Source organism: Podarcis melisellensis (assembly GCF_964234715.1).
Source record: "Podarcis melisellensis genome assembly, chromosome: 7".
Taxonomy (NCBI): domain Eukaryota; kingdom Metazoa; phylum Chordata; class Lepidosauria; order Squamata; family Lacertidae; genus Podarcis; species Podarcis melisellensis.
In genome coordinates, this window is record NC_138539.1 from 10,172,647 (window position 1) to 10,198,830 (window position 26,184).

A 26,184-nucleotide genomic window follows, 5' to 3' on the forward strand; every position below is an offset into this window, starting at 1 on the left:
TCATCTCGATTTATTGGCCGAGGGAGTCGGCGTACAGCTTCCGGGTCATGTGGCCAGCATGACAAAGCACTTCTGGAGAAAATAGAGTAGCGCATGGAAATGTCATATACCTTCCCGCTGGAGCGGTACCTATTTATCTACTTGCACTTTGACGTGCTTTCGAACTGCTAGGTTGGCAGGAGCAGGGACTGAGCAACGGGAACTCACCCCGTCGCGGGGATTCAAGCCGCCGACCTTCTGATTGGCAAGTCCTAGGCTCTGTGGTTTAGACCACAGCTCCACCTGCGTCTCTTAACAGTCAGGTATACCTTTACCTAAATACCATTGATAGTCTGTCAGTCCAGAACAGGACATCATAATAAGCGGTGAGAATAATTTAGGGCTGGTGTGGGGAACTTGTGATGCTTTGGGAGTTGGCAAACGACAACTACCACCACTACTATCTCTGCCCAGCCAATGTAGGCATAATAATAATAATAATAATAATAATAATAATAATAATAATAATAATTTATTTCTACCCCGCCCATCTGGCTGGGCTTCCCCAGCCACTCTGGGCAGCTTCCAAAAAAATAAAATAAAAAATACTCTAATACATCAAACATTAAAAGCTTCCCTAAACAGGGCTGCCTTCAGATGTCTTCTAAAAGTCTGGTAGTTGTTGTTCTCTTTGACATCTGGTGGGAGGGCATTCCACAGGGAGGGTGCCACTACTGAGAAGGCCCTCTGCCTGGTTCCCTGTAACTTGGCTTCTCGCAGTGAGGGAACCGCAAGAAGGCCCTCGGTGCTGGACCTCAGAACGATAGGGGTGGAGACGCTCCTTTAGTTGAGCTCCTTCAGTTGAGCATAGTTGAGCTAGATCATGGGTAGGCAATCTAAGGTCCGGGGGCCGGATCCAGCCCAATTGCCTTCTAAATACGCCCGCAGATGGTGCAGGAATTAGCGTGTTTTTACATGAGTAGAATGTGTGCTTTTATTTAAAATGCATCTCTGGGTTATTTGTGGGGCATAGGAATTCGTTCATATTTTTTTCTTTCCAAAATATAGTCCGGCCCCCCACAAGGTCTGTAGGATAATGGAGTGGCCCCCTGCTGAAAAAGTTTGCTGACCCCTGAGCTAGATTGACCAATAAGTGTGATTCAGTATATGGCAGCTTTCTATGTTCCTGTTTTCCGGGGTATTTCATTTATTTCTTCCCCGCCCCCTCCTAAGGATTAGGTTGTAACTCTTGTCCCAGTTTAGCAGCGTAATATTTCGGTTTCCAAGTAGCGAGCTGTTGGAGAGCTTTTCAGTGGAACTTTAGAGCACAAGAGGGCAAGGAAAGGGTTAGAGAACCCAATAAATACGAGGAGAGATCAGATAAGAGTCTCTTGTAACAAAAGGGGAGATGGAGAGGAGTAAAACAAGCTAGCTGGAAGCTTAGATAAGCACTTTCTGTCTCTGATGCTCCGCTTACATAACATCCAGCGCTTCCTTGCATCTTTGGCCTCTGCTGCACTCCGTTATCTGTCCCGTAACTGATGGGCAACTTGAGTTTGGAAGTTAATAACAAGCTCGCTTGGAAGTAGCATGTGTGCCCCTAGATTTGGCCTGCAGAGGTACGGCTGGGGAGATTAAGCACAGCATATCTGGAAAGGGCAGGTTGGAGATGTGGGTTTGGATTGTGACATCTTCTGCACAGCGGTGGTACGTGGGACTGTTTACGTAGAAGGATAGGGGGAAGTGCCTGGTTTTCATGCACAACTTTCCCAGGTCAGTCCCCAGCATCTCCATTTAAAACTGTATTTTTAAATTATTATTTTAAAAAAGCAATTTTATTGAAGGTTTTTAACATTAAGTCCTAAAATCCAAACACGTTTATAAAAAGCAGTATATCCTAAAAGAATAATAATAATAAAGGAAAAGAAAATAGAATACTGCAAAACACAATTATATATATAAAAAGAAAAAGAACAGATAAGAAAGAATTAAAAAAGAGAAAGAGAGGCCCTTTATCTCATTTACATCATATACAGTGGTACCTTAGTTCTCAAACTTAATCCGTTCTGGAAGTCCGTTCGAAAAACAAAGGGTTCCAAAATCAAGGTGCACTTTCCCATAGAAAATAATGCAAAATGGATTAATCCATTCCAGACTTTTAAAAACAATAAGAAAGAACTAAAAAGCAGAAAAAGAAACCCTTTATCTCATTTACATCATATACATTGGTACCTTGGTTCTCAAACTTAATCCGTTCCAGAAGTCCGTTCCAAAACCAAAGTATTTCAAAACCAAGGCGCACCATAGAAAGTAATGCAAAATGGATTAACCCGTTACAGACTTTTAAAAGCAACCCCTAAAACAGCAATTTAACATGATTTTTACTGTCTAACGAGTCCATTGATCCATGAAATTAAAGCAATTAACAATGTACTGCAGTCACACAGTCAGTCAATCAGTTGCTGAACTGGGTTCTACACTGTCACACACAAAAAGAGCCACAAAAACGCAAAATAAATAGCAAAAACAGACACACCTCGGCGTAACACTCAAAATGGGAGTGTGGCACTCAAAACGGAGTATGTTCGGATTCTGAAAAAAGCTCGCAAACCAGAACACTTCCGGATTTGCAGTGTTGGGGTTCCAAGTTGTTTGAGTACCAAGACGTTTGAGAACCAAGGTACCACTGTCATATAAAAGAATAGAAAAATAGCTAAACATTATCTGTAATAGCAATTATTCAAGATGTTTAACACACTCCAGAGTAGTTTCTACCCCTCGGCAGGATGTAACTTTCCCCAAATTTCCCTCCCAAGCCCGACCTTTAACTTTTCGTCAGTCGGAAAGCTGAGTTTTCAAGTAGCAAGGAAATGTCTCTGCCCCGGACCTTAGGGAAGGACGGTAGCTCAGTGGTAGAGCATCTCTGCCTTGAAAGCAGAAGTTCCTGAGTTCAAATCTCAGCACCTCCAGGCAGCACTGGGAGAGACTCTCTGCAAGAAACCCTGGAGAGCTTCTGCCAGTCAGTGTAGGCAGCACTAAGCTCAATAAGCAAGTGGTCTGATTATATATAAGGCAGTTTCCTGTGATCCTGTGTTTGACCTCCAAGAGCCGTTCCTGCTGTCTGGCCTAAGCAGACCAGCTCAGTAGGTGTACATGGCACACACTGAACCAGATTAGTCTCTTTCCCCCCTGCTGTTCCGAATGTGAGAGCATCCAAAGTCCTTTTGCTGCCAAGGCGCCATGCCCGCCAAATGGGTGTACACAGCAGGCTGCAAATTTGAGATGCTTCTCCCAGGGGCTTCTGCTAATGCCTTGGCTTTGTCCTTTTATCTCATGGGTGCAAGGGAGACAGAGGAACAGATGACACGCAGCATTAGGGCTGGCTTAGTAGATATCGGCAGCCTGGCGTGCAGATGGCCTTCCGTCAAAGTTGGGCCAACACGCCCTGCAGGAAAGTGGTGGTTTTTTTAAAAAACAAGAACATTAATGCCCCAAATCGGAGCAAAGGCTCAGCTGGCAAGGTTTGCTCTGGAGGTCTTTGGTTAATTGCCAGGTGTTAGTGGGTTTTTTCTCTTGCCAACCCAGGCTGGCACTGCATGAAAATGGAAGTGAAGAGCTGGAAAGGATAAAGGAGTCAAGGTGGGTGACGCCCAGTTCATGGGCCAAACAGATGCCATAGTCACTTCTGCGTGACTTTTTCACCCTCTCAACGTAATTGGCTGGTTTCCTGAGGTCTGCTTGCAACGAGATTTCCCCCATTGGGTGTTAGAAAGGAGACGCCTTCTTGTGAAAGAAGCTTGAAGCTGTGGGGCTGGCGAAAAGAGGCATCGTTTAGATAGAAGAACCAGGATCAGGCCAAAGGCCCATCTGGTCTGGGGGCCTGGTCTCACAGTGGCCAGCCGGAAGCCTTTGGGCACCCCATAGGCAAAACCCAGAGTACAACAACTGTCTCTCTACTTGCGATTCCCAGCACAATACGGGGGCACAGTGCCTCCAACAGTGAGGTCAAACATAGCCACTGGCATGGAGCCATTTCTCCTGTGTTAAATGCCACATGTGTTTATGTCTCTAGGAAGCCATAACCTCCAGCCATCTCCATCAAGGGACTGTAGCAGTGTTCGAAATTAGCCAGGCGCCAGGCACATCTTGCACCTGGCTGTAGGCCACTCATGACTAAGTGAAGATGCCTGGGTGCCAGGATGGCTCCTGACATCGCCACCATCTGGAGGTGCGTGCCTGGGGATCATTGGATCTTGACTATTGTCACACACTGATACCATATCCTGTAGAATTCTCTCCGTTATATTTTATCTGCACAATCGGACTGAATTTCAGGAACCAGAATGCTCTTTCTGTGCAGCTTGAGCAGGAGCGGTGAACAACATTATAGCTAATTGATTTAGCTTGTCTTCACTTGCCCTACCCAGCTGCCCTGCTCACAGTCGAGAAGAATATTCCTAAGTTATGAATGGCCCGTGTCACCATTAAGCAAAAGAGGTTGGAATAGGCCATTATATATGTGGACAGACCCTGGATCAAGTGATGTTTCTTCTTGAAGTTTTCAAAGCTCTTCACCTAGCTCAAGGTTGTCCTTTGTTTAACTGAGGATCAATCACAGTCAGTCTATCATTTGAAAAATAAGAATTTAGAGCTGTCTTGCCCCAAATGGCAACTAGACATTCAGTTTTGGCAACTGTTGTGGCGATCACACAGGGTCCCCGGACTTTTCACCGTCTAGTGATCCCTGTGCCATCACTTTATTTCCTACTGCCACCACCCAGGCCCTACCTGGTACAATACTGAGTCCCGTCAGGTTTAAATTGGAACATAAACTTCTGTTTATTTATTGCAGTTTAACAAGCATGTGGTTTCATAAATGGTATCGGTCCATTACAATCATGGGTTGCCTATCCAGACCTATAACTTCCGCTACCTGCTCTCACTCACTAAACCACCTCTCAGATATTTACTTCTCTTCCTAGCCCCTAACTGTTCCTGACTCAGCTTATTTTGCTACACTAACTCAACCTCCCACAAACTCTATCCCAATTCACTCCCGCTCCAACCAACCACCCAGCAAACTCCCCCTTCGCCCCTCCCAGAGCTGGTTTTATAGTCCCTCTGACTCCACCCCCCTGGGTTCTGATTGGGTAACTTGTTTAACTATTTCACCTCCAGCACTCTCATATGTTAATGTCACAACTGTAACCTTGGTTTAAGGAGCCATTCAGTGCCCAGCTTATATATCTAAGTTTATAACACTGGACTGTAGCCCCAAACATTGAAATGGGCCTGTGGGGGAGGGATATGTCAATCCCTTTCCTTGCAGTTAACGTAAGAAGATAAGGAATATTCTTCTGGATCAGGCCATTCTAGGATCCTGACCAGATGCTTCTAGGAAGCTCACAAGCAGAACCTGAGCACAACAGCCTTCCCCTCGCTTGCAATTCTTAGCAGAGTGGAAGTTGAACCTAGGCATCTTGGTTGGTGGCCTTATAATTCAAGAATGTATCTAATCCCCCTCTAAAGGCATTCCCAATTGGCAGCCACAACTACTTCCTAAGGAAAGTGAATTCCATAGATATGTGAAGCTGCTTGAGATAGAGTCGGACAACTGGTCCATTTCGCCTGGTATTGCCTAGATGCCCTGATTGGCAACCCAAAAGATAGACAGGCTGAAATGGCTCATGCAGAGTGGCAGATCTTGCTGTATGTATGGGGCCCCCCAAGCCTCGATTGCCTGCTGCAAACTGGTTTCATTTACAGATAAAACTGCGAAAGAGAAGGGGGCGGTTTTGTTGCTGTGTCCTGAGGGTGCAGAATGTCTGCTTTCCATTTAAATTTCTCCAGAATCCTTCTCGGAGCGTTAGAGGGAAGAGAGGGTGGCCATTTATTTCATCTGACAGCAACAGACCCGCTGAGCTCATGAAGAATAAGGGCATGCCAGCTCTCCCATGTTCGGCTTAAATTACCGGCGGGAAAAGAGCCTTTTATCCAGCTAGCTGGTCTAAGCCTGTTACGAGGAGCCTGTACACTGATAAGATGCGATAACCATTGATTTACTCAAACGGTTAACATCTCGGATGCTCGGCGCATAATTCTAAAAGCCTTTCAATCCTCTTCATTGTGATGAATGAGGCTCTGCCAGTTCCTGGCCCCGATACGTTGTTCCAGGTCAAAACCAACAGCGGAAAAGACTTGCCAGGGAATTTATTTTTATTCTGGAGCAGGAGAAGCAAAACGGAGTTGGCTCTGAGGTACCGCTTAGCATGGCTGTTTTTCACGTTGTTTACCAGGAGACATTGGGTGGGGGGGGTCCCTTCCATCTGTCAGGCAGCAAACATATAAGTGATAAATCAGTTAGATACACCTGTAATAAATATTTGGATATATTACTGTTATTATACCGCCCTTCATCATAGGGCAATTTACAGTATAAAAATACATAACATAATAACAAACAAAACAAGAGCTCATCCATCCTACGCACAGTTTAAAAGGCCTTAGATTGTTTAAACAGCAAAGGTTTGGGAGAAGAGGAACTTTCTTTCGCTGGTGCATAAAGATATGTAATGAAGGTGCCCGAGAGTCTTCTCTGGGGAGAGCATCACACAAACGTGGAGGCCTGTTCTTGTGCTGCCACCCTCTGGACCTCTCGTAGAGAAGGCACTTGAAGAAGGGCCTCAGATGATGATCCTTGAGGTACTGTGGGGTGTCCTTGATTTTAAAAATCATTTCCTGCCATTTATAGCCCAGCTTTCATCCAACATGGAACCCTGGGCAGGGTACATGTAGTTCCCAAGTGGTCATGCATCCAGGCTTTGACCAGGCCAAGATGTGCTAAGCCACATTGGTGGGGTGGCCACATGTGTCTTGAGAGCATAATCTGGGGCCAAAGAAGCTAGTGAATACCTAGTCTCTTTGTTGTTTTTGTTTAGTCATTTAGTCATGTCCAACTCTTCGTGACCCAATGGACCAGAGCACGCCAGGCACTCCTGTCTTCCACTGCCTCCTGCAGTTTGGTCAAACTCATGCTGGAGGCTTCGAGAACACTGTCCAACCATCTCATAGAATCATCTCATCCTGTGTCGTCCCCTTCTCCTTGTGCCCTCCATCTTTCCCAACATCAGGGTCTTTTCCAGGGAGTCTTCTCTTCTCATGAGGTGGCCAAAGTATTGGAGCCTCAGCTTCAGGATCTGTCCTTCCAGTGAGCACCCTAGCCTCTTACTGCAGCCTAATTAAAGGAATGAGTTTCTGAAGCAAAGGACCAAAGCATCCGGTCGAATTTTGTTTTAATATGAATGAACTTACAGAACAGGATTCATGCCTTGATATGTATCGGCAGTGTTGTGCGTGGCTCCTTTCATGTCAGTGGAAGACCCCTCCACAGCTTACGACACTTAGGTAAAGTGCCAGCTGCACCAAACCTCTTCCAGCCACCAAATCTGGTGAAATTATGGGACTTTTAAAAAGTAACAGGTTAGACCTCTGGAAGATTATCTGGACCATGCATGACAATGGGAGATAGGAGAGGAAGCAGACTTACTCCAAATGCCTTTTCTGCAGTGAGAAAACAAGGCTGGACCACACAATTGCAGCTGTGTGACTGGGGGCGATGGGTGTTTGTATGCGTAGGGGGCAGGTCTGCCTCTTGTCTTCTCTCCTGTCAAAGGAAAGACTTGGGAGGAAGCAGAGTATCCGGGAGGGGCCAAGGAACTCAGCTGTTGCAAACAAAATTCTTCATTGGTTTTAATTAAGCTGTCAACTTGAAAATAACTGTGTTGCCAAGCAACATGGTGACCACTGTCTTCCGTTGACGCAAAGGCACAGAAAATGAACTGCAGGCGTCGCGTTAAGACTGCGTACTGACAACCCTTTGAGGAAGACACCAAGTTTCGTAACCTGCACGCAACTTTTTGTTATTATCTAGGAAATCTTTTAAGCAGGGCCTCAAGATGAACAAAATGTTACTGTTAGTGTCAGATGCCAAAGTTTCTTTCCCTTCTCCTTCTGTTCAATTTTAGATTTCCTTTTTGCAAATATATCTTAAAAATAAAAAACCCACAACTTTAAGACCCTTGCTAGAGCAGGCCAGAGTCTCATCAAGTGCAGGATCCTGTTCCCACAGCTGCCAGACTAGCTCAGATAGCTGCGCTGGTTATAACCTTGTGCTCACAATGCCAAGGTTGCAGGTTCGATCCCGATAAGGGACAGCTGCATGTTCCTCCATTGCAGGGGGTTGGACTAGATGATGCTCAGCATAGCTGCCAAGTGTCCCTTATTTGAAGGGACAGTCCCTTATTCCAGCGCCATGTCCCGCTGCTGTCCCTTTTTGATGGAAGTCCCATAAATGTCCCTTAAATTTCAAAGGAAGCAGCTCCTCTCCCTCCCTCCCTGCTGGCCAGGGAGGAGGGAGGCTCCAACTGTGTTGCTTGGCTGTGTTGCTCACCCAATAAGAAGTCTAAGAACGACTGGGGGTTGGAGCATGCATGCCTTGTGTGTGGCTAGTTAATGCAAGGTGAGGGTTTTTTGAATCCTGGACGCCATTTTGTTGCACGTGCTGCTGCAAACTTTGCAGTGCAAAGCCAGGCCGGGGAGCCATCTTAAGTTGAGGCTGCATAGGCCTTGTGGTGCATGTGATTCAGATTCTATTCAGTTGAACCTCTGGTTACAAAGTTGGTTGGACAGTGTTCTCGAAGCTACCAGCATGAGTTTGACCAGACTGCAGGAGGACAGGAAGGCTGGAGTGTCTGGAAGGGAATTATAGAGTTGGAAGGGACCCTGAGGATCTAGTCCAACCCCCTGCAATGCAGGAATCTCAGCTAAAGCATTTATGTCCATCCAACCAATGCAGAAGCTGACAGCATTGCATGTGGAATTTAGGCAGGAGCAAGAGGAAGCTGCTTTTTCCCCTTGTTTTGCTGTTTCCTCAGTGCTGGCCTCATCCGTTTCCTCAGTGCTGGCCTCATCTGATATCAGAATGTTCCACAAAACTTTGGGGATAAGGATGCAAAGAAGGTCTGTGTGTGTGTGTGTGCGCGCGCGTGCGTGCGTGCGCGTGCGCACACACGCAAAGTTTGATTCAAGGGGCAAGGCAGTGAGGGGCTGTCATCCCAAATAACCAAGCAAAGCCTGTTTGCCAGCCTTTGGTGGCGAAGAAAGGAACACAGCAGAGAATGCAGCTTAAAGGCAAGAGCAATTAATTTGCCTGTTTTAAAATACTCTCTTGAGTTGAAATCACATGCTCGTGACTCACCAAGTCACAATACATGCAACAATAGTCTTCATGTAAGGAAGTTAAGTTTAGACAGGTCTCATGATACGTAATCTCTTAGGCGGCTTGTGGGCGCAAAATACCGCCGGCATGCAACACCTTGTTAGTGGGATTTGTGCTGGCAGCCAATCTGCGACTGGGCCAAGTTCAAGGTTACGGTACTAATACATAAGGCCTTCTGCAGCTCAGGAGCAGGTTACTTGAGATACGGCCTTATTCACTTCTGTGGGAGAAAGTTAAGCAAAGAAGATGCAATCAGGAAGGCCATTGGAGAGGTGTTTCAAATTGCTACTTCTCCCCTGGTGGTCCTCAGTTATCACAGCTATTAAGAACCAACCCTAGGCTGGGCTGCACAGTTCTACCAGTTTTAACCTGCGTAGCCCTGCCCTCGAGTTTTGCTTCTTGGTCACACTCGAGTGTAACGGAATGTTTGCTTACTACAGTCAAACTTGCATTTTTCAGAGCTTTTCCAGGAAGAAGCCCTGCAGGCAGCCGTCTCCCTCCTTTTCCATGGGAGAGCAATCAGCAGCGCCTGTGTTTCACCTGAGCAAATGTCAAGGGCTGACATTCTTGTTTTAGAAGCCCTTTCTTTACCCGGCTGAATGGATTCCGGGGAATTCTGAGCCAAACCCAGTTGTGCAGGTTTCAGCTCTGTGTGGAGTAACAAGAAAAGTGTGGGGAGGGGAGAGAAAGACTGGCAGGGCTCTGGCGAGTGTGTGACAGAGGAGAGGGGGGCCGGCAATTTATGGGGTTTTGTACCACACGCAAATCAGAAGTCGGAGCAGTCACAGATGGACATGAGGGCACAGAAAGGATCGGAAGAAGAGGAAGAGGCTGTGCAGGCAAGGGGCAGGCCAGTCGAACCATCGGCATCCCCGGCCTCACTGTCTCCCAGAACCAGGAGGGGCAGCTTCCATGCAGAAGTCTCAGGTGGTATATTCATACTCCATCAGATGAGTGTACAGTGGTACCTCGGGTTAAGAACTTAATTCGTTCCAGAGGTCTGTTCTTAACCTGAAACTGTTCTTAACCTGAAGCCCCACTTTAGCTAAAGGGACCTCCTGCTGCCTCCGCATGATTTCTGTTCTCATCCTGAAGCAAAGTTCTTAACCCGAGGTACAATTTCTGGGTTGGCGGAGTCTGTAACCTGAAGCATCTGTAACCCGAGGTAAAGGTAAAGGGCTATTAGGTCCAGTGGTAACCGACTCTGGGGTTGTGGCGCTCATCTCGCTTTATTGGCCGAGGGAGCCGGCGTACAGCTTCCGGGTCATGTGGCCAGCATGACTAAGCCGCTTCTGGCAAACCAGAGCAGCGCACAGAAACGCCATTTACCTTCCTGCCGGAGCGGTGCCTATTTATCTACTTGCACTTTGACGTGCTTTCGAACTGCTAGGTTGGCAGGAGCAGGGACCGAGCAATGGGAGCTCAGCCCGTCGCGGGGATTCGAACCGCCAACCTTCCGATCGGCAAGCCCTAGCTTCTGTGGTTTAGACCACAGCACCACCTAAGGTACCACTGTACATAAGCCTAGGAGTGTGTGGTCCCACAGATTTCTTGATGGCTGTGCTGGGCATGAAACTGTAAAGCAGCCATGTAGATGCCAGAAACCCTGGATAGCTCAGTTGCTAGAGCATGAGAGTCTTGGGTTAAAGCCCCACTTTGGGCAAAAAGATTATTGCATTTCAGGAGGTTGGACTAGATGAGCCTCGCGGTCCCTTCCAACTCAATTCTGTAATTCTGTGTGTGTGCATCTGGTATACCTTAGGAGCTGCTGTTAAGTGTGTGCTTTTGTCAATAAAGAATTAACTGTCTGCTGTTTGCCTTCCTTGGCTGGGTATGCGCAGGACCAGGGTGGGGTGGGATTGGGCAGGCAGAACTGGCTGTGCACCTGTGATTTATGGACTGTGGCCATCTCTGGTCCTCTCTCATGAAACACAATGACACACAGACTCAGAGGAGTGGCCTTCCCACATCTTCCAGATGTTATTTGGCTTGGCCTGGTGAAATTCCTTTCGCAGCCACATTCTTCAAGTTTAGGCTCAAGCCCAGTGGTGATTTGTCTTGCGAGAGCCATTTAAAAGGGATGGGGAGGGGGAAGAGAAAGCTCTTTGCACACCTGGATTAAATCAAGCTCTTTCCAGTATGTCTGCGAGTTACTAAGGAAATTGGAGAAATGGAAAGTTGCATGGTTTCCAACAGTGCTGCCTGGGAATAGCTTTAGGCACCAGCCTTGGTCATAGAATATGAGTGAAGTTGTGAATTGGGGGAGAAGCAGGATTGGACTTGCTGCGCCCCACTGGTCCACACTTTCATCCAAAGTCGTGAGCAGAATCGACTTTGAGAGAGGGCAGAGGGCCGCTGGGCAATATCCAAGTCCTGTATGTGTTGCAGGAACAGGGGAACTGTGGGCAAAGTTTTGACTTCCCCCACCTTACCTGTTGTTGCTGATGGCAGCAGCTGCTGCATACATCTCTCATTCCAGGCATGGTGAGTGAATGTCGGTTCTTACCGTGTTAAGTGTCTTCTCTGTAGGGAGAATTGGGATCCTGGATGTGGCTCGGAGATCAGTGGACCCTCTTGAGATCCAGAATGGCCCTCCATTTCCCTTATTTCTTTGGGACCATAAAGAGAATAGAGTAGCAGCCAAAGCCTTGCTGTGGTTGTGGCACAGGCTCTATTGCACTGATCTCCAGCAGATGTTGGATTGCTTGAAGCATCAGGTGGTGTTTCTTGGGGTCTCTAGCATTGGATGAGCCCCTGTAGGGACAAAAGGAAGAATAGTTTTCCTTTCTCTCTTCTTCTTCTTCTTCTTCTTCTTCTTCTTCTTCTTCTTCTTCTTCTTCTTATCATCATCATCATCATCATCATCATTTATACCCCTCCCATCTGGCTGGGTTTCCCCAGCCACTCTGGGCGGCTTCCAACAAAGTGTTAAAATACAGTAGTCTGTTCAACATTAAAAGCGTCCCTAAACAGGGCTGCCTTCAGATGTCTTCTAAAAGTCTGGTAGTTGTTCTTCTCTTTGACATCTGGTAGGAGGGCGTTCCACAGAGTGTGTGCCACTACTGAGAAGGCCCTCAGCCTGGTTCCCTGTAACTTGGCTTCTCACAGTGAGGGAACCGCCAGAAGGCCCTCGGAGCTGGACCTCAGTGTCCGGACAGAACAATGCGGGTGGAGACGCTCCTTCAGGTATACTGGACCGAGGCCGTTTAGGGCTTTAAAGCTCAGCACCAACACTTTGAATTGTGCTCAGAAATGTACTGGGAGCCGATGTAGGACTGGTGTTATATGGTCTTGGCAGCCGCTCCCACTCACCAGTCTAGCTGCCGCATTCTGGATTAGTTGTAGTTTCTGGGTCACCTTCAAAGGTAGCCTCACGGAGAGCGCATTGCAGTGCCTTCTTTTTGTCCCTGGTCTCTACCAGTGCATCTTCCAGGCCCTCCTGAAACAGCTTGCCCCCCCCCCCTTGAAGGGCTCGCTGGCCAGGCTGGTCTTGGTTTTGGCTTCTGACTTGCCACTGTTTAAACCAGAGCTGCCTGCGCACTCCTACATCTGCTGCCATGGCCCTTGCTGCAAATTGCAAAGCATCTGATGAGGCCTCGGCCACATAATTCAACCCCCTGCAATGCAGGAATCTTTTGCCGAATGTGGGGTTCAAACACACAACCCTGACATTATCATGCTCTACCTACTGAACTATCCCAGTAGACAGCACAGCCTGAGCTAGATGAACAAACTACAGCCTTGTACGTCCATCTGTTTTCGTGCGGGAGCCTTGCTGTGGCTGCTCCCCTCCATTTATTCCAGAGTTCCACTTCTGCTTGTTATGAATACTCTTCTGTTGGTAAGTGCTACCAATTGTGCCTTAATGTAACGGGTAGATTTCACGAAATGCAGCAAACTATAATTTCAAAAACACAGATTATATCCTGAATATGTTGCAGAAAACCCAGCCGACCGGTGGCTCAGCCTCCAAGAGAGTGTAGGCTTTATTATGTTGAAAAGGCCTCTTTGGAAATTTCTCAGCACACGAATCCCGTGTTGGGAGCAGCAGAAACGTTTAATTTCCATTGATTTGAAGCTGTGGGGGGTTGGGAAATGAAACCCGCGCCCTCCCATTAAATGGAAAGATCCCTGAAACTCACTGTTGAAGTTTCTCCTTCTCTCTTGTGTTTTCCAGGTAGAAAAAAAGGAGTTTCAGCATCGTAACGTGGACGAGGCGTTTGACTGCCAGCTGCCTGGAACGACAACCTTTGAATGAGCTAATCAGCGGCCCTAATGAAATAATTTCCAGAGGAAAAGTGATTTTTTCGCCCTTACTTAAAGCCTTTTTTTTTCATTTAAGGTCTCTCTTCCCACACAGCAAAGAGGTGGGTGGGGGAGTGTTCCTTGACATTGTTAATAATTTCCTCCCTCAAACTGCCGGGGTGGCAAAAAAAAAGAAACAGAAAATTGCAGTTGTTTGCTTTCATTAAACCTTTGGAGGAATTAGCAGCTGCTGGAGGAGAGCTGAAGGAAAAAAGAGCTGTGAAGGTGGATGGAGCCTTTTATTTTTCTCATAAAAGGAGATAAAAGATGATCAGGGATTCAGTCCTGTTTCAGTCGCTCCAGGACATAGCAATGTGGGCTGTTCCTTTTGGACAATAAAGGCAATTAAGCTACTGTTTGCAGCCTAAACAGAGCCCTGGAAGGAAACCTCCGCTTTTGCTTGCCTCAGCCACTGGCGTTTCACTCGAGCATCCGGGCTAAGGAGGAGGCGGCAGCGGCGGCGGGTCAAGATGCTGGCTATCAGGAAGAGGGGCTTCAAGATGTTTACTCTTGCCTTATTGTTTGTCATCACCATCACGTCGTTCTTGCTGAACTACAGCCACAACACGGTCATGGTCGCCTGGGACCCCAAACAGCTCGTCTACCAGTTTTCGGAGCAGTTTCGGAGACTGATGAAATATTCCCGGAGGCCTTGCAGCTGCCACACGTGCATTTCTGAAGAGGGGGTCTCGCTCTGGTTTGACGACAGGTTCAACCAAACTATGCAACCCTTCCTGACCACACAGAATGCCTTCATGCCCGAAGACAGCTACAAGTGGTGGCTGGTGAGTAGCTAGCTGTGGAGGAGAGAGACCTATTTGTCTTGGGGTCTCCCCACTTTCTTGTGTTGTTTTTTCCCCCAGCCTTCAGTCATCCAAAGTTTCCCTAGCCATTTTTAATTGGTGTGTATGTGTGAACCAAGAGGGACGCGGGCGGCGCTGTGGTCTAAACCACTGAGCCTAGGGCTTGCCGATCAGAAGGTCGGTGGTTCAAATCCCTGTGATGGGGTGAGCTCCCGTTGCTCGGTCCTTGCCCCTGCCCACCTAGCAGTTCGAAAGCATGTCAAGTGCAAGTAGATAAATAGGTACCACTCTGGCGGGAAGGTAAACGGTGTTTCCGTGCGCTGCTCTGGTTCGCCAGAAGCGGCTTAGTCATGCTGGCCACATGACCCAGAAGCTGTCTGCGGACAAACGCCAGCTTCCACGGCCTATAGAGCGAGATGATCACCACAACCCCAGAGTCGTCCGTGACTGGACCTAATGGTCAGGGGTACCTTTACCTATGCGTGAACCACCAGCATTTTAGTGCAGGATTCTCCAGAAACAGGCACATTTCTGTATGCACTTTTGACCAAGACGAAACACCTTTTCAAGCAATTTTCCCCTAATGCGATGTAAATCTTTTGGTGTTGTTTTTCACAAAGGTGTTACATTTTCCTTTACCCTCGTACGTGCATTGTTGTGCACCTTGGTTGGTTGGAGCCTTGCGTGGCCAAATTTGTAAGGATGATAAAATCGTAGGAAGAGTTTCATTCAAAATTCCCAGCTATTGGCAAATTGGGATCTGAGAGCTGCATCTAGTCCAACCCTTCAATGCAGGAATCTCAGCTAAAGCGTCCCTGACCTATACCCAAACAAACCTCTGCTTAAAAACCTCCAAGGAAGGAAAGTCCACCACCTCCTGAGGGAGACCATTCCACTGTCAAACAGCTTTTACTGCCAGAAAGTTTTTCCTGATATTTAGTCTTCCTCTGGTGAGGCTTCCCTAGAGGGTTCTCTGGCTGGAGGCTCCCAGTACGTTTCCGAGCACAATTCAAATTATTGGTGCTGATCTTTAAAGCCCTAAACGGCCTCTGCCCAGTATACCTGAAGAAGCATCTCCACCTCCATCGTTCTGCCTGGACACTGAGGTCCAGTGCCGAGGGCCTTCTGGCGGTTCCCTCGCTACGAGAAACCAAGTTACAGGGAACCAGGCAGAGGCCTTCTTGGTAGTGGCACCCGCCCTGTGGAACGCCCTCCCACCAGATGTCAAAGAGAAAAACAACTACCAGACTTTTAGAAGACATCTGAAGGCAGCCCTGTTTAGGGAAGCTTTTAATGTTTAACAGACTACTGTATTTTAATACTTTGTTGGAAGCCGCCCAGAGTGGCTGGAGAAACCCAGCCACATGGGCAGGATATAAATAATAAATTATTACTATTATTATTATCATCATCCCTGAGCATTGGCCATCAGGGCAGGGCCCGATAGATACTTGCAAGCATCTGGAGGGCCACAGATGTGGTCAACAATAGGCATTGAACCTTTGTGTTATTCATTCATCCCCTCAATGTGGATCCCTCCTGCAAATTACTGACAGCCTGGAGGCAGCTTTAGTGACCAATCAGAGAAACGGTTTGTTCTGCATCGTATCTGGTTTCTGTGGCAAGCTGTCCATCAGAAATTTCTGTCGTGGGTGGCTTTCCCGATATCTGAGAGGCCCGTTAAATCTGTGCTGACAGCGGGGGGGGGGGGGGGGACTGCCAATCCTCCCCAAAATCAGTATCATTAGAGGCAATGACCGGATTTCTGTTGCCTGTGGTCCCACCAGCTGGCTCATTTCTTACTTCACATTATAATTGGGTTTGGGCGGGGGTAGGAAACAGCTGCAGAATAGATGTTCACATTTGCCCGTAAGGAAATAAAAGCACCATATTATGGAAATTGCAAATCTAGGTAGGGATACCAATGTGGTGTAGAGGTTAGAGTGTCGGACTAGGACCTGGGAGACCAGGGTTTGAATCCCCATTCTGCCACGAAGCTCACCGGCTGACCTTGGGCCTCTCAGTCTAACCTACCTCAAAGCGTTGTTAGGAGGATAAAATAGGGTGCATGGGAATGCAGGGATCTTTATTTCCCCTGGTGGGGGACACACCGTGCTCCTTCTGGGGTAGTTTGTTCACCTTTGGTCCCCAGCCTGCACTCCGATCTCACCTGTGGCTCTTAGAAGCAGTCATGCAACAGCGGCCACACCCTGGGAATGGCTTTGACTGACTGGCTAAACCACTTGAGGGTAGCTGATGGGTCTCAAACCCTCGGTGAATTAAGGATTTCCCCTGCATGTGAAGACAGGCTTAGCAGATTGAGACCATTAGTGGGTCTGACGCTCAAGAAGGCGGTTTCTCCAGGAGCTTTAATCAAGGAAACGAATGTGATATCTACCACGTTTGAATGCCTCTTGTGTCACCTAACCTGCTCCAGCCTATTGATTCCTAAGCCAAGACACTGCTGTAACAGCAACAATTTATTACTTATACTGCGACCATACTGCAGCCACTCTGGGCAGCTACCCACAAAATATTAAACACATAAAACATCAACATAAAAAGCCTTCCTAAACTGGGCTGCCTTCATATGTCTTCTAAAAGTCAGGTAGTTGTTTATTTCTTAGACATCTTATGGGAGGGTTTCCACAGGGTGGGTGCCACCACCAAGAAGGCCCTCTGCCTGTTTCCCTGTAACCTCACTTCTTGCAAGGAGGGAACCGCCAGAGGCCCTTGGAGCTGGACCTCAGTGTCCAGACTGAATGATGGGGGTGGAGATGCTCCTTTGGGTATACTGGACCGAGGCCATTTAGGGGTCAGCACCAACACTTTGAATTGTGCCTGGAATCCTTTTTCCACAGCCCCTCCGAAAGCCGCACAGTGACTTGTGTGTTCTTCTTTACAGAAGCTGCAAGGGGAAAAGAACCCCAAGGGTTTAAATGAGACCATCCAGGAGCTGTTTGAGCTCATCCCTGGAGACGCGGACCAGCTCCTGGAGAGAAGCGGTTCGCGATGCAGGCGGTGTGCCGTGGTGGGGAACTCGGGTAACCTCAAGCAGTCGCAGTACGGCCAGGAGATCGACAACCATGACTTTGTGTTCAGGTGAGTCCCTGTTGCAAGGCTTAGCGATCTTAGCCTGACCGCTCTCTGCCAATGAAAGTAACGAAAAGAAAAGAAAGAAGCCATTGTCTTCACGGTGAGGCTTAAATAGGTGACTTCTGGAGCTGAGCCTCACCAAAGATCCCATTTACCAATTTTCAGCCCATTGCTGCTGCAGACTCCTGATTCGCATACACCTCCCCCTCACCTGATAATTCAATATTTGCAACCAAATGGGGGAACTGACTCCATAGAAAAAGGTTGCAGCTCAGCAGTAGAACACCTGGTTTTTGTGCAGAACGCCACAACTTCAGTCCCCAGCATCTCCATGTAAGGCTGGGAGCAGTGGTGTAGCATGGGTTGCCAGAGCCACATGGAGGGACGTTTGAAACGGGCAAAATATGGGTTGCACATTCAACTGCCTCACGGCATCCACATCACCCAGGAGATTGCAGCCACCGAGATAAGAAAAGGAAAGTCATTCCGTTGTCCGGAGAGGTCGCTTCCTGGTCTGCATGGAGAAGCCGTTTCCAACGGAGCCCAGCGACGGAAGCTGTGCCCCCTGTGCCCCCCCTCAAAAAAGCTACACCACTGGCTGGTGGGGAGAGAGAGACCAGTCTGAAATACTGAACAGCAGCTGCTGCTCAGTGCAGACAATACTGAGCTTGGTATGAATATGCACAAGGCAGCTTACTATAAAAGGTAAAGGGACCCCTGACCGTTAGGTCCAGTCGTGGACGACTCTGATGTTGTGGCGCTCATCTCGCTTTACTGGCCGAGGGAGCCGGCGTACAGCTTCCGGGTCATGTGGCCAGCATGACTAAGCCGCTTCTGGCAAACCAGAGCAGCACACGGAAACGCCGTTTACCTTCCCTCCGGAGCGGTGCCTATTTATCTACTTGCACTTTGACGTGCTTTCGAACTGCTAGGTTGGCAGGAGCTGGGGCTGAGCAACGGGAGCTCACCCCATCACGGGGATTCAAACTGCCGACCTTCTGATCAGCAAGCCCTAGGCTTTGGCTTACACTATCTGTGGTTTTACTATATTTCTGTACAATAATTGATACTAGCTCTTGCCTGGTCTTTCACTCTGCCTCTTGGGAATGCTTTGGTTGTTCCACTTAAATTAAATAAATATTCTGAGAGATAGATAGAAGATGATAGATGATAGATAGATGATAGATAGATGATAGATAGATGATAGATAGATAGATAGATAGATAGATAGATAGATAGATAGATAGATAGATAGATGATAGATATAGATAGATAGATATTTGCTTTCAATATGCTGACCTTTAAACAAACAAATAAAATAAAACCCAGGGCGGTTTAAGTTGAAGAAAACAGGCAGACTGTATGGGGAGGTTTTTTATTGCATTACTGCCCGTCTGCCTGTTCACCTGTAGGGAGCACCCTCTTTTAGCAGCTCTGCTCGTGTTCAGAGGCCTCAGGGTGCCATAGCCTTTTCCCGAATCCAAGCAACCTTGAGTGAACTCTTTATGGCAGAGTTCTGGATGATCCAGGGAATAGTTTAGTTAAATACACGCGCACACCCTAACCACAAGAACTGGCAAACATTTTATAGAGGATGAAAGGTTGTGTTAACCATGAACATGGTCCAGCCACTTGTGGGCATCATGGCTTTCTTACCAGCATGTTATTTAGGTGGCATTAATGGACGCGGGTGGCACTGTGGGTTAAACCGCAGAGCCTAGGACTTGCCAATCAGAAGGTCGGCAGTTCGAATCTCTGTGACGGGGTGAGCTCCTGTTGCTCAGTCCCTGCTCCTGCCAACCTAGCAGTTCAAAAGCACGTCAAAGTGCAAGTAGATAAATAGGTACCACTCCGGCGGGAAGGTAAACGGCATTTCTGTACGCTGCTCTGGTTTGCCAGAAGCGGCTTAGTCATGCTGGCCACATGACCCGGAAGCTGTATGCCGGCCCCCTCGGCCAATAAAGCGAGTTGAGCGCTGCAACCCAGAGTCGGTCACGACTGGACCTAATGGTCAGGGGTCCCTTTCCTTTTACCTAATGCACAGACACCCATATCGGGCTCAGGACCAGGGGAAGTTGCCTTACATGGCGTCAGGCCGCTGGGCCACCCAGCCCATAATTGACAGCACTGGCAACAGCTGTCCAGGATCTCACACAAGAATCCTTTCCAGCTGTACAGTACTTGGAGATGCCAGAGATCAAATCTGGGACCCTCTGTTTTCCAAAAGAGTGGGGGCCCTATTTCTGTAGCCTTTCTCCTTTGTGTACAAGATGGTTTGGCTTGCCAAATTGTGCCTGTTAGCGTAGCCGCAAGGGTGTTTCTGGCACCCACAAGGCCCCTCTCCTCCCCCTGCTGAATTTAGTTATTTACATACAATTGTTTCATACAATTTAAATGCTGCTTAACTGTAAAAAGACAAAAAAAAAAGCACCTCAAAGGGCATGGGGTTGACAAAGCTAATACAGTGGTACCTCAGGTTACATACGCTCCAGGTTACAGATGCTTCAGGTTACAGGTGCTTCAGGTTACAGACGCTTCAGGTTGCAGACTCCACTAACCCAGAAATAGTGCTTCAGGTTAAGAACTTTGCTTCAGGATGAAAACAGAAATTGTGCTCCGGCGGCGCAGCAGCAGCAGGAGGCCCCATTAGCTAAAGTGGTGCTTCAGGTTAAGAATAGTTCAGGTTAAGAACGGACCTCTGGAATGAATTAAGTACTTAACCCGAGGTACCACTGTACCAGCTCAAAACGTTCAAAAAAATAAAATTGGCAACAAACTAAAAACAGATTAAAACATACTTCAACCTTCTCCAGGTCTGGTTAGGCTCGACTAAAGGGAAAATGTTTTTAGCAGGCGCCAAAATTGAATACAGCAAAGGTTTCTCTGCCTGGTGTCAATAGGCAGGGAGTTCCAAAGTGTTGGTTCTGCCACACTAAAGGGCTTGATTTCTCATAAATACAGAACAGGTGTTATATGGAGCCTTTAACAGTCCCAGTTCCGCAGATTGAAGCAGTCAAGTGGGGTGGTATTATTAATTAATTAATTTTGTATACTGCCCTATATGGCGTATACTGTAATTTTTGTATACAGGATTCAGGGCAGTTCACAACATCTTGCAGGTAAACTGGTCCCAGGTTGTTAATGGCTTTATATACTAACTGTAACACCTTGAACTTGACCTGGGAGCAGATCAGGAACCAGCACAGATCTCTGGGCAAGTGTTCTATACTGACAAGGTTTCGCTCCTGTCAGTAACTGTGTTTCAGCGTTTTGCACTAACCTCAGCTTCCTGGTCAAGCACAAGGGAAGCCCCACAAAGGGCATATTGCAGTAATCTAGCCAATGCATGAACTACCATGGTCAGTCTTTCCCAGTCCAGGAATGGTTGCAGCTGTCGAGCCAATTGCACTTCTGTGCTTGAGAGGAACCCTTCCTTAGCCAACAGAAGAATTTTCTGAAGTCCATTCAGGGTGCAGGGACTGGCCGTGAGACTTACGAGGTGGGAAGGGGAGAGTTTCTCCAGCCTGCAAATGCGCCCATCAGTAGCGGCCGTTGCCACCTATGGCAAGATGATTCCTACCTGCCTCATGTACCTCCTCCTGGTGTTGCCTGCTTTCCCCCTCACCCCTCTTCTCTTGGACCACACAGAATGAACAAAGCCCCCACAGCCGGCTATGAGTCTGATGTCGGCAGCAAGACGACCCACCACTTTGTCTACCCTGAGAGCTACAAGGAGCTGGGCGAGAACGTCAGCATGATAGTCATCCCGTTCAAGACCCTGGACCTTCGCTGGGTCATCAGCGCTCTCACCACAGGGACCATCAACCAGTAAGTGGCCGTGTCTTCTCTGTTCTAGGAGGCCATGAGAAGTTGGGCGAGTTCTGTTGGACGAGATCTAGGAGTCTTTGTGGACCACTCACGTTGGGTCAACAGTGCGATGCAGCAGCAAAAAAAGCAAATGCTGTTCTAGGCTGCACCAACAGAAGTATAGTATCTAGATCAAGGGACGTAATAGTGAGCCCACAACTTGATCCGGCAGATCTCTTCATATGATCTCACAGAATAGTAGAATCGTAGAACTGTAGAGGGAAGCAAGAACTCTAGTCTAACCCTGTGCAATGCAGGAATCTCAACTAACTCATCCATGACAGATGGCCGTCCAACCTCTACTTACAAACCTCCAAGGAAAGCCCATCAACTGAGGGAGTCCATTTCACTGTCGAGCAGCTCTTACTTTCAGAAAGTTCTTCCTGATGTTTAGTCTTTCTTATCACTTGAAGCCATTGGTTCGAGTTCTACCCTCCAGAGCATGAGAAAACAAGCTTGCTTCATCCTTCATGCGACAGCCCTTGACATATTTGAAGATGGCTATTGTATCTCCCCTCAGTCTCCTGAGGTTTGGTTTCCAGACCCATATATATATATATATATATATATATATATATATATATATATATATATATATATATGTTTTTTAACATATCATTTTCAACAGTAATTAAGCATACTTTTACATCTTATTCAATTTTTTAGACTTCCATCAATCCTGTCTGAAAATTTTCCAATCTAATCTCTTAGTATGCATTTCTTATTTTCCCTATTACAGTGGTACCTCTGGTTACGTACTTAATTCGTTCCAGAGGTCCGTTCTTAACCTGAAACTGTTCTTAATCTGAAGCACCACTTTAGCTAATGGGGCCTCCCGCTGCTGCCTTGTCACCAGAGCACGATTTCTGTTCTCATCCTGAAGCAAAGTTCTTAACCCGAGGTACTATTTCTGGGTTAGCGGTGTCTGTAACCTGAAGTGTATGTAACCTGAAGCATAAGTAACCCGAGGTACCACTGTACATTTCAAACTCATAACCAATATCTCTATCTTTTCCTACTTTGTAAACACTTTGTATATTTCTCCTTATAAAACTTCTTGTAGTCCTACTAGCGTAATTTGTTCATTACAGTTGCTCTTCAAATAATTCATATACTTCTTCCAATCTTCTGTAAATCTCTGGTCCCGCAGGTTTCGAATCCTTCCTGTCATTTTGTCCAATTCTACATAGTTCTTTAATACATTATACATAGTCCATTATACATTTTTTTAAAAAAACCAGAAGCGTTTTTACTTGGTATTATAGGTCAGGACATTAATAGGCAAGATGTTAAATTGTTTTTATATGCAACAACTGCGGCAATAGTACTGTTAGCCCAGAAATGGAAACAAGAAGAAATTCTGACGAAAGAAGAATGGCAGACGAAATTAATGGACTATGGTTTCCAGACCCTTGATCCTCTTGGTTGCCCTCCTCTGCACACGTTCCAGCTTGTCAGCATCCTAAATTGTGGTGCCGAGAACTGGACACAGGACTCCAGGTGTGGTCTGACCAAGGCAGAATAAGAGTGAGACCATTACTTCCCTTGATCTGAACACTAGACTTCTGTCGATCCAGCCTAAAGTAGCATTAGCTGTTTTTGCTGCTGCATCACAACGTTGACTTATGTTAAGCTTGTGGTCAGAGATTCTTCCATTGCGATTCCTGCATTGCAGCAGGTTGGGCTAACCAACTCTTCAATTCTTCCCAACTCTACAATTCTTATTATTCTATATCTGGCTGATGCAGGCTGTTGTTGTTGTTTAGTATTTAGTCGTGTCCGACTCTTCGTGACCCCCTGGACCAGAGCACGCCAGGCACTTCTGTCTTCCTCTGCCCCCCGCAGTTTGGTCAAACTCATGTTAGTAGCTTCGAGAACACTGTCCAACCATCTCGTCCTCTGTCGTCCTCTTCTCCTTGTGCCCTAAATCTTTCCCAACATCAGAGTCTTTTCCAGGGAGTCTTCTCTTCTCATGAGGTGGCCAAAGTATTGGAGCCTCAGCTTCACGATCTGTCCCTCCAGTGAGCACTCAGGGCTGATTTCCTTCAGAATGGAGAGGTTTGATCTTCTTGCAGTCCATGGGACTCTCAAGAGTCTCCTCCAGCACCATAATTCAAAAGCATCAATTCTTCGGCGATCAGCCTTCTTTATGGTCCAGCTCTCACTTCCATACATCACTACTGGGAAAACCATAGCTTTTACTATACGGACCTTTGTTGGCAAATGCAGGCTATTAGAAGGTGTTCAATCTCGCCCTCCAACACCCACCTGATATTTATTCTTATGTGCCTCCTTCCTGTTCCATTTATTGCATCTGGAAGTTGCCGCCGATCAGATCAGGCAGGTTCCTGAAGTTAGTTTCTGGATGATACTTATTATTATAAGCCACAGCAGCCCACCGAGTTCCAGCCAGGAAATTAAAAACACAAGGAGCACACAATGTAGAGAGCGGGCCTCTGGCAAGCAGGAAGAAGATGGGCTCGTGATTAATGGACAGGGAGTTTTTTTTATGAAGTGAGAGCACTTTCCCCCTGCAATGGGCCATAGAGAGCCAAAGTAGGCGCAGCTCAATTTTGAGCCTCAGCTGAGACCGACGATATATGGGGGAAGCAAGCGGTCATGACCCCATAGGAACCTGGCTGGCTGTTGGGAGAACAGAATGAATGCGGAATTGGACGAGCCTTTGGCCTCATCCAGCCATTGTTGTTGGCAGCAAGGACATTTATTTTTATTTATTGCATTTATATCTCACCTTTTTCTCCAAAGAGCTCAACGTTGGCATCCTGTGTGATCCTCCCCCCATCTCATTTAATCCCCACAACAACCCTGCGAGGCAGTGACTGGCCCAAGGTCACCCAGGGGGCGTCATACGTGAGTGGGGATTTGAGACCTGTCCCACTGAACATAAGGAGAGGCTGCTGGATCAGGCCCATGGCCCATCTAGTCCAGCATCCTGTTCTCACAGTGGCCAGCCAGATTCCTTTTGTCAGGTGTGCGTGCAGGAGCCGGGCCCTGTGACCAATAGGACTCTGCAGGACAGGGGCCTTCCTAAGTTTGTTCTGAAGAGGCAAGGCATGGCAGCACAGGTGAGGCCAGTTGGTAACTCACAGCACCTGGTGGCAAGAGCTGGTGGAAGCGATATAAGGTCAGCATTTCCCTTCGGCTCTTTGCCACAGAAACACGATCCTGCCTTGCTGCGTTTGGCTTCTTGCTTCCTGGTCCTTGAATCTCGGCTTCTTGACTCCTTGCTTCTTGATCCTTGGACCCTTGACTTCTTGACTCCCTGCTTCTTGAACCACGGACCCTTGACTTCTTGCTTCCTGACCTTCGGACACTTGGCTTCCTGAATCCTGGCTTCTGGACTCCTGTTCCTGCTCCCACCCCGCCATCTTGCCCCCGGTCCTGACGTCCCCTGTCGGGACTTCGATCGCCCGTGAACCGGACCATGACAGCTGTGGAAAACCAGCAAGCATGACCAGAAATGCAGCAGCAAAAAAAAAGCTAATGGTCTTCTGGAATCTCAGCTAAAGCATCCATGACAGATGGCCACCCAACCTCTGCTTAAAAACCTCCAAGGAAGGAGATTCCACCACCTCTCGTGGGGGTCTATTCCACTGTCAAACTGCCCTTAACTGTCAGAAAGCTTTTCTGTGAGTTTAGTTGGAATCTCCTTTCTTGTCACTTGAAGCCATTGGTTCACATCCTACCCTCCAGAGCAGGAGAAAACAAGCATGCTCCCTCTTCCACGTGACAGCCCTTGAGATATTTGAAGATGGCTATCATAACTCCACTAACATGAGTTTGACCAAACTGCAGGAGGCAGTGGAAGACAGGAGTGCCTGGCGTGCTCTGGTCCATGGGGTCACGAAGAGTCGGACATGACTAAATGACTAAACAGCAACAACAAATCATATCTCCTCTCAGTCTCCTCTTTTCGAGGCTGAACATACCCAGCTCCTTCAACCACTCCTCATAAGGCTTGGTTTCCAGACCCTTGATCATCTTGGTCGCCCTCCTCTGCACACGTTCCAGCTTGTCAACATCCTTCTTAAATTGTGGCACCCAGAACTGGACACAGTACTGCAGGTGTGGTGTGACCAAGGAAGAATAGAGTGGGACTATACTTTCCCTACCAGGGATGTGGGTGGCTCTGTGGGTTAAACCACAGAGCCTAGGACATGCCGATCAGAATGTCGGTGGTTCGAATCCCCGCGACGGGGTGAGCTCCCATTGCTCGGTCCCTGCTCCTGCCAACCTAGCAGTTCGAAAGCACGTCAAAATGCAAGTAGATCAATAGGTACCACTCCGGCGGGAAGGTAAACGGCGTTTCCATGTGCTGCTCTGGTTTGCCAGAAGCGGCTTAGTCATGCTGACCACATGATCCGGAAGCTGTATGCCGGCTCCCTCGGCCAGTAAAGCGAAATGAGCGCTGCAACCCCAAAGTCGGTTACGACTGGACCTAATGGTCAGGGGTCCCTTTACCTTTACTTTATCCTTTCCCTTGATCTGGACGCTAGATTTCTGTTGATACAGCCTAGAATAGCATTCACCTTTTTTGCTGCTGCATCACACTGTTGACTCATGTTAAACATGTGGTCCACCAAGACCCCTAGATCCTGTTCACATGTACCATTAGTAAGCCGTCCACAGCGTACTAGCCAGGATAAGAATAACACACCATATCCCCCTTTCAATATAGATGTTCTCTCTCAATACACACAGATTTCATCATAGTAACAGTGCCTCCTTTTGCTAAACAGAACTAGGAAATGAGAGAGGAAAATCGTTAAATAGAAACGGATATGCAAAGTTGTGGTTTTGCATACTGAGATACAATGTGCCGCGTGGCACTTCCTC

The 26,184-nt window shown here is 47.5% G+C and overlaps 1 protein-coding gene across 5 annotated transcripts in view; it reads left to right on the forward strand.

Moving 5' to 3' along the window:
* ST3GAL1 (ST3 beta-galactoside alpha-2,3-sialyltransferase 1) overlaps positions 1 to 26,184 on the forward strand; it is a 103,370-nt gene that overhangs the window by 64,320 nt on the left and 12,866 nt on the right. For all 5 annotated transcript variants that reach the window (XM_081918953.1, XM_081918952.1, XM_081918954.1 and 2 more), the window contains 3 exons: positions 13,434 to 14,346; positions 17,270 to 17,466; positions 21,109 to 21,288. In XM_081918953.1, coding sequence (XP_081775079.1) covers positions 14,032 to 14,346; positions 17,270 to 17,466; positions 21,109 to 21,288 — 692 coding nt within the window. In that variant the 5' untranslated portion in view covers positions 13,434 to 14,031. The remainder of the gene's footprint in view (positions 1 to 13,433; positions 14,347 to 17,269; positions 17,467 to 21,108; positions 21,289 to 26,184) is intronic.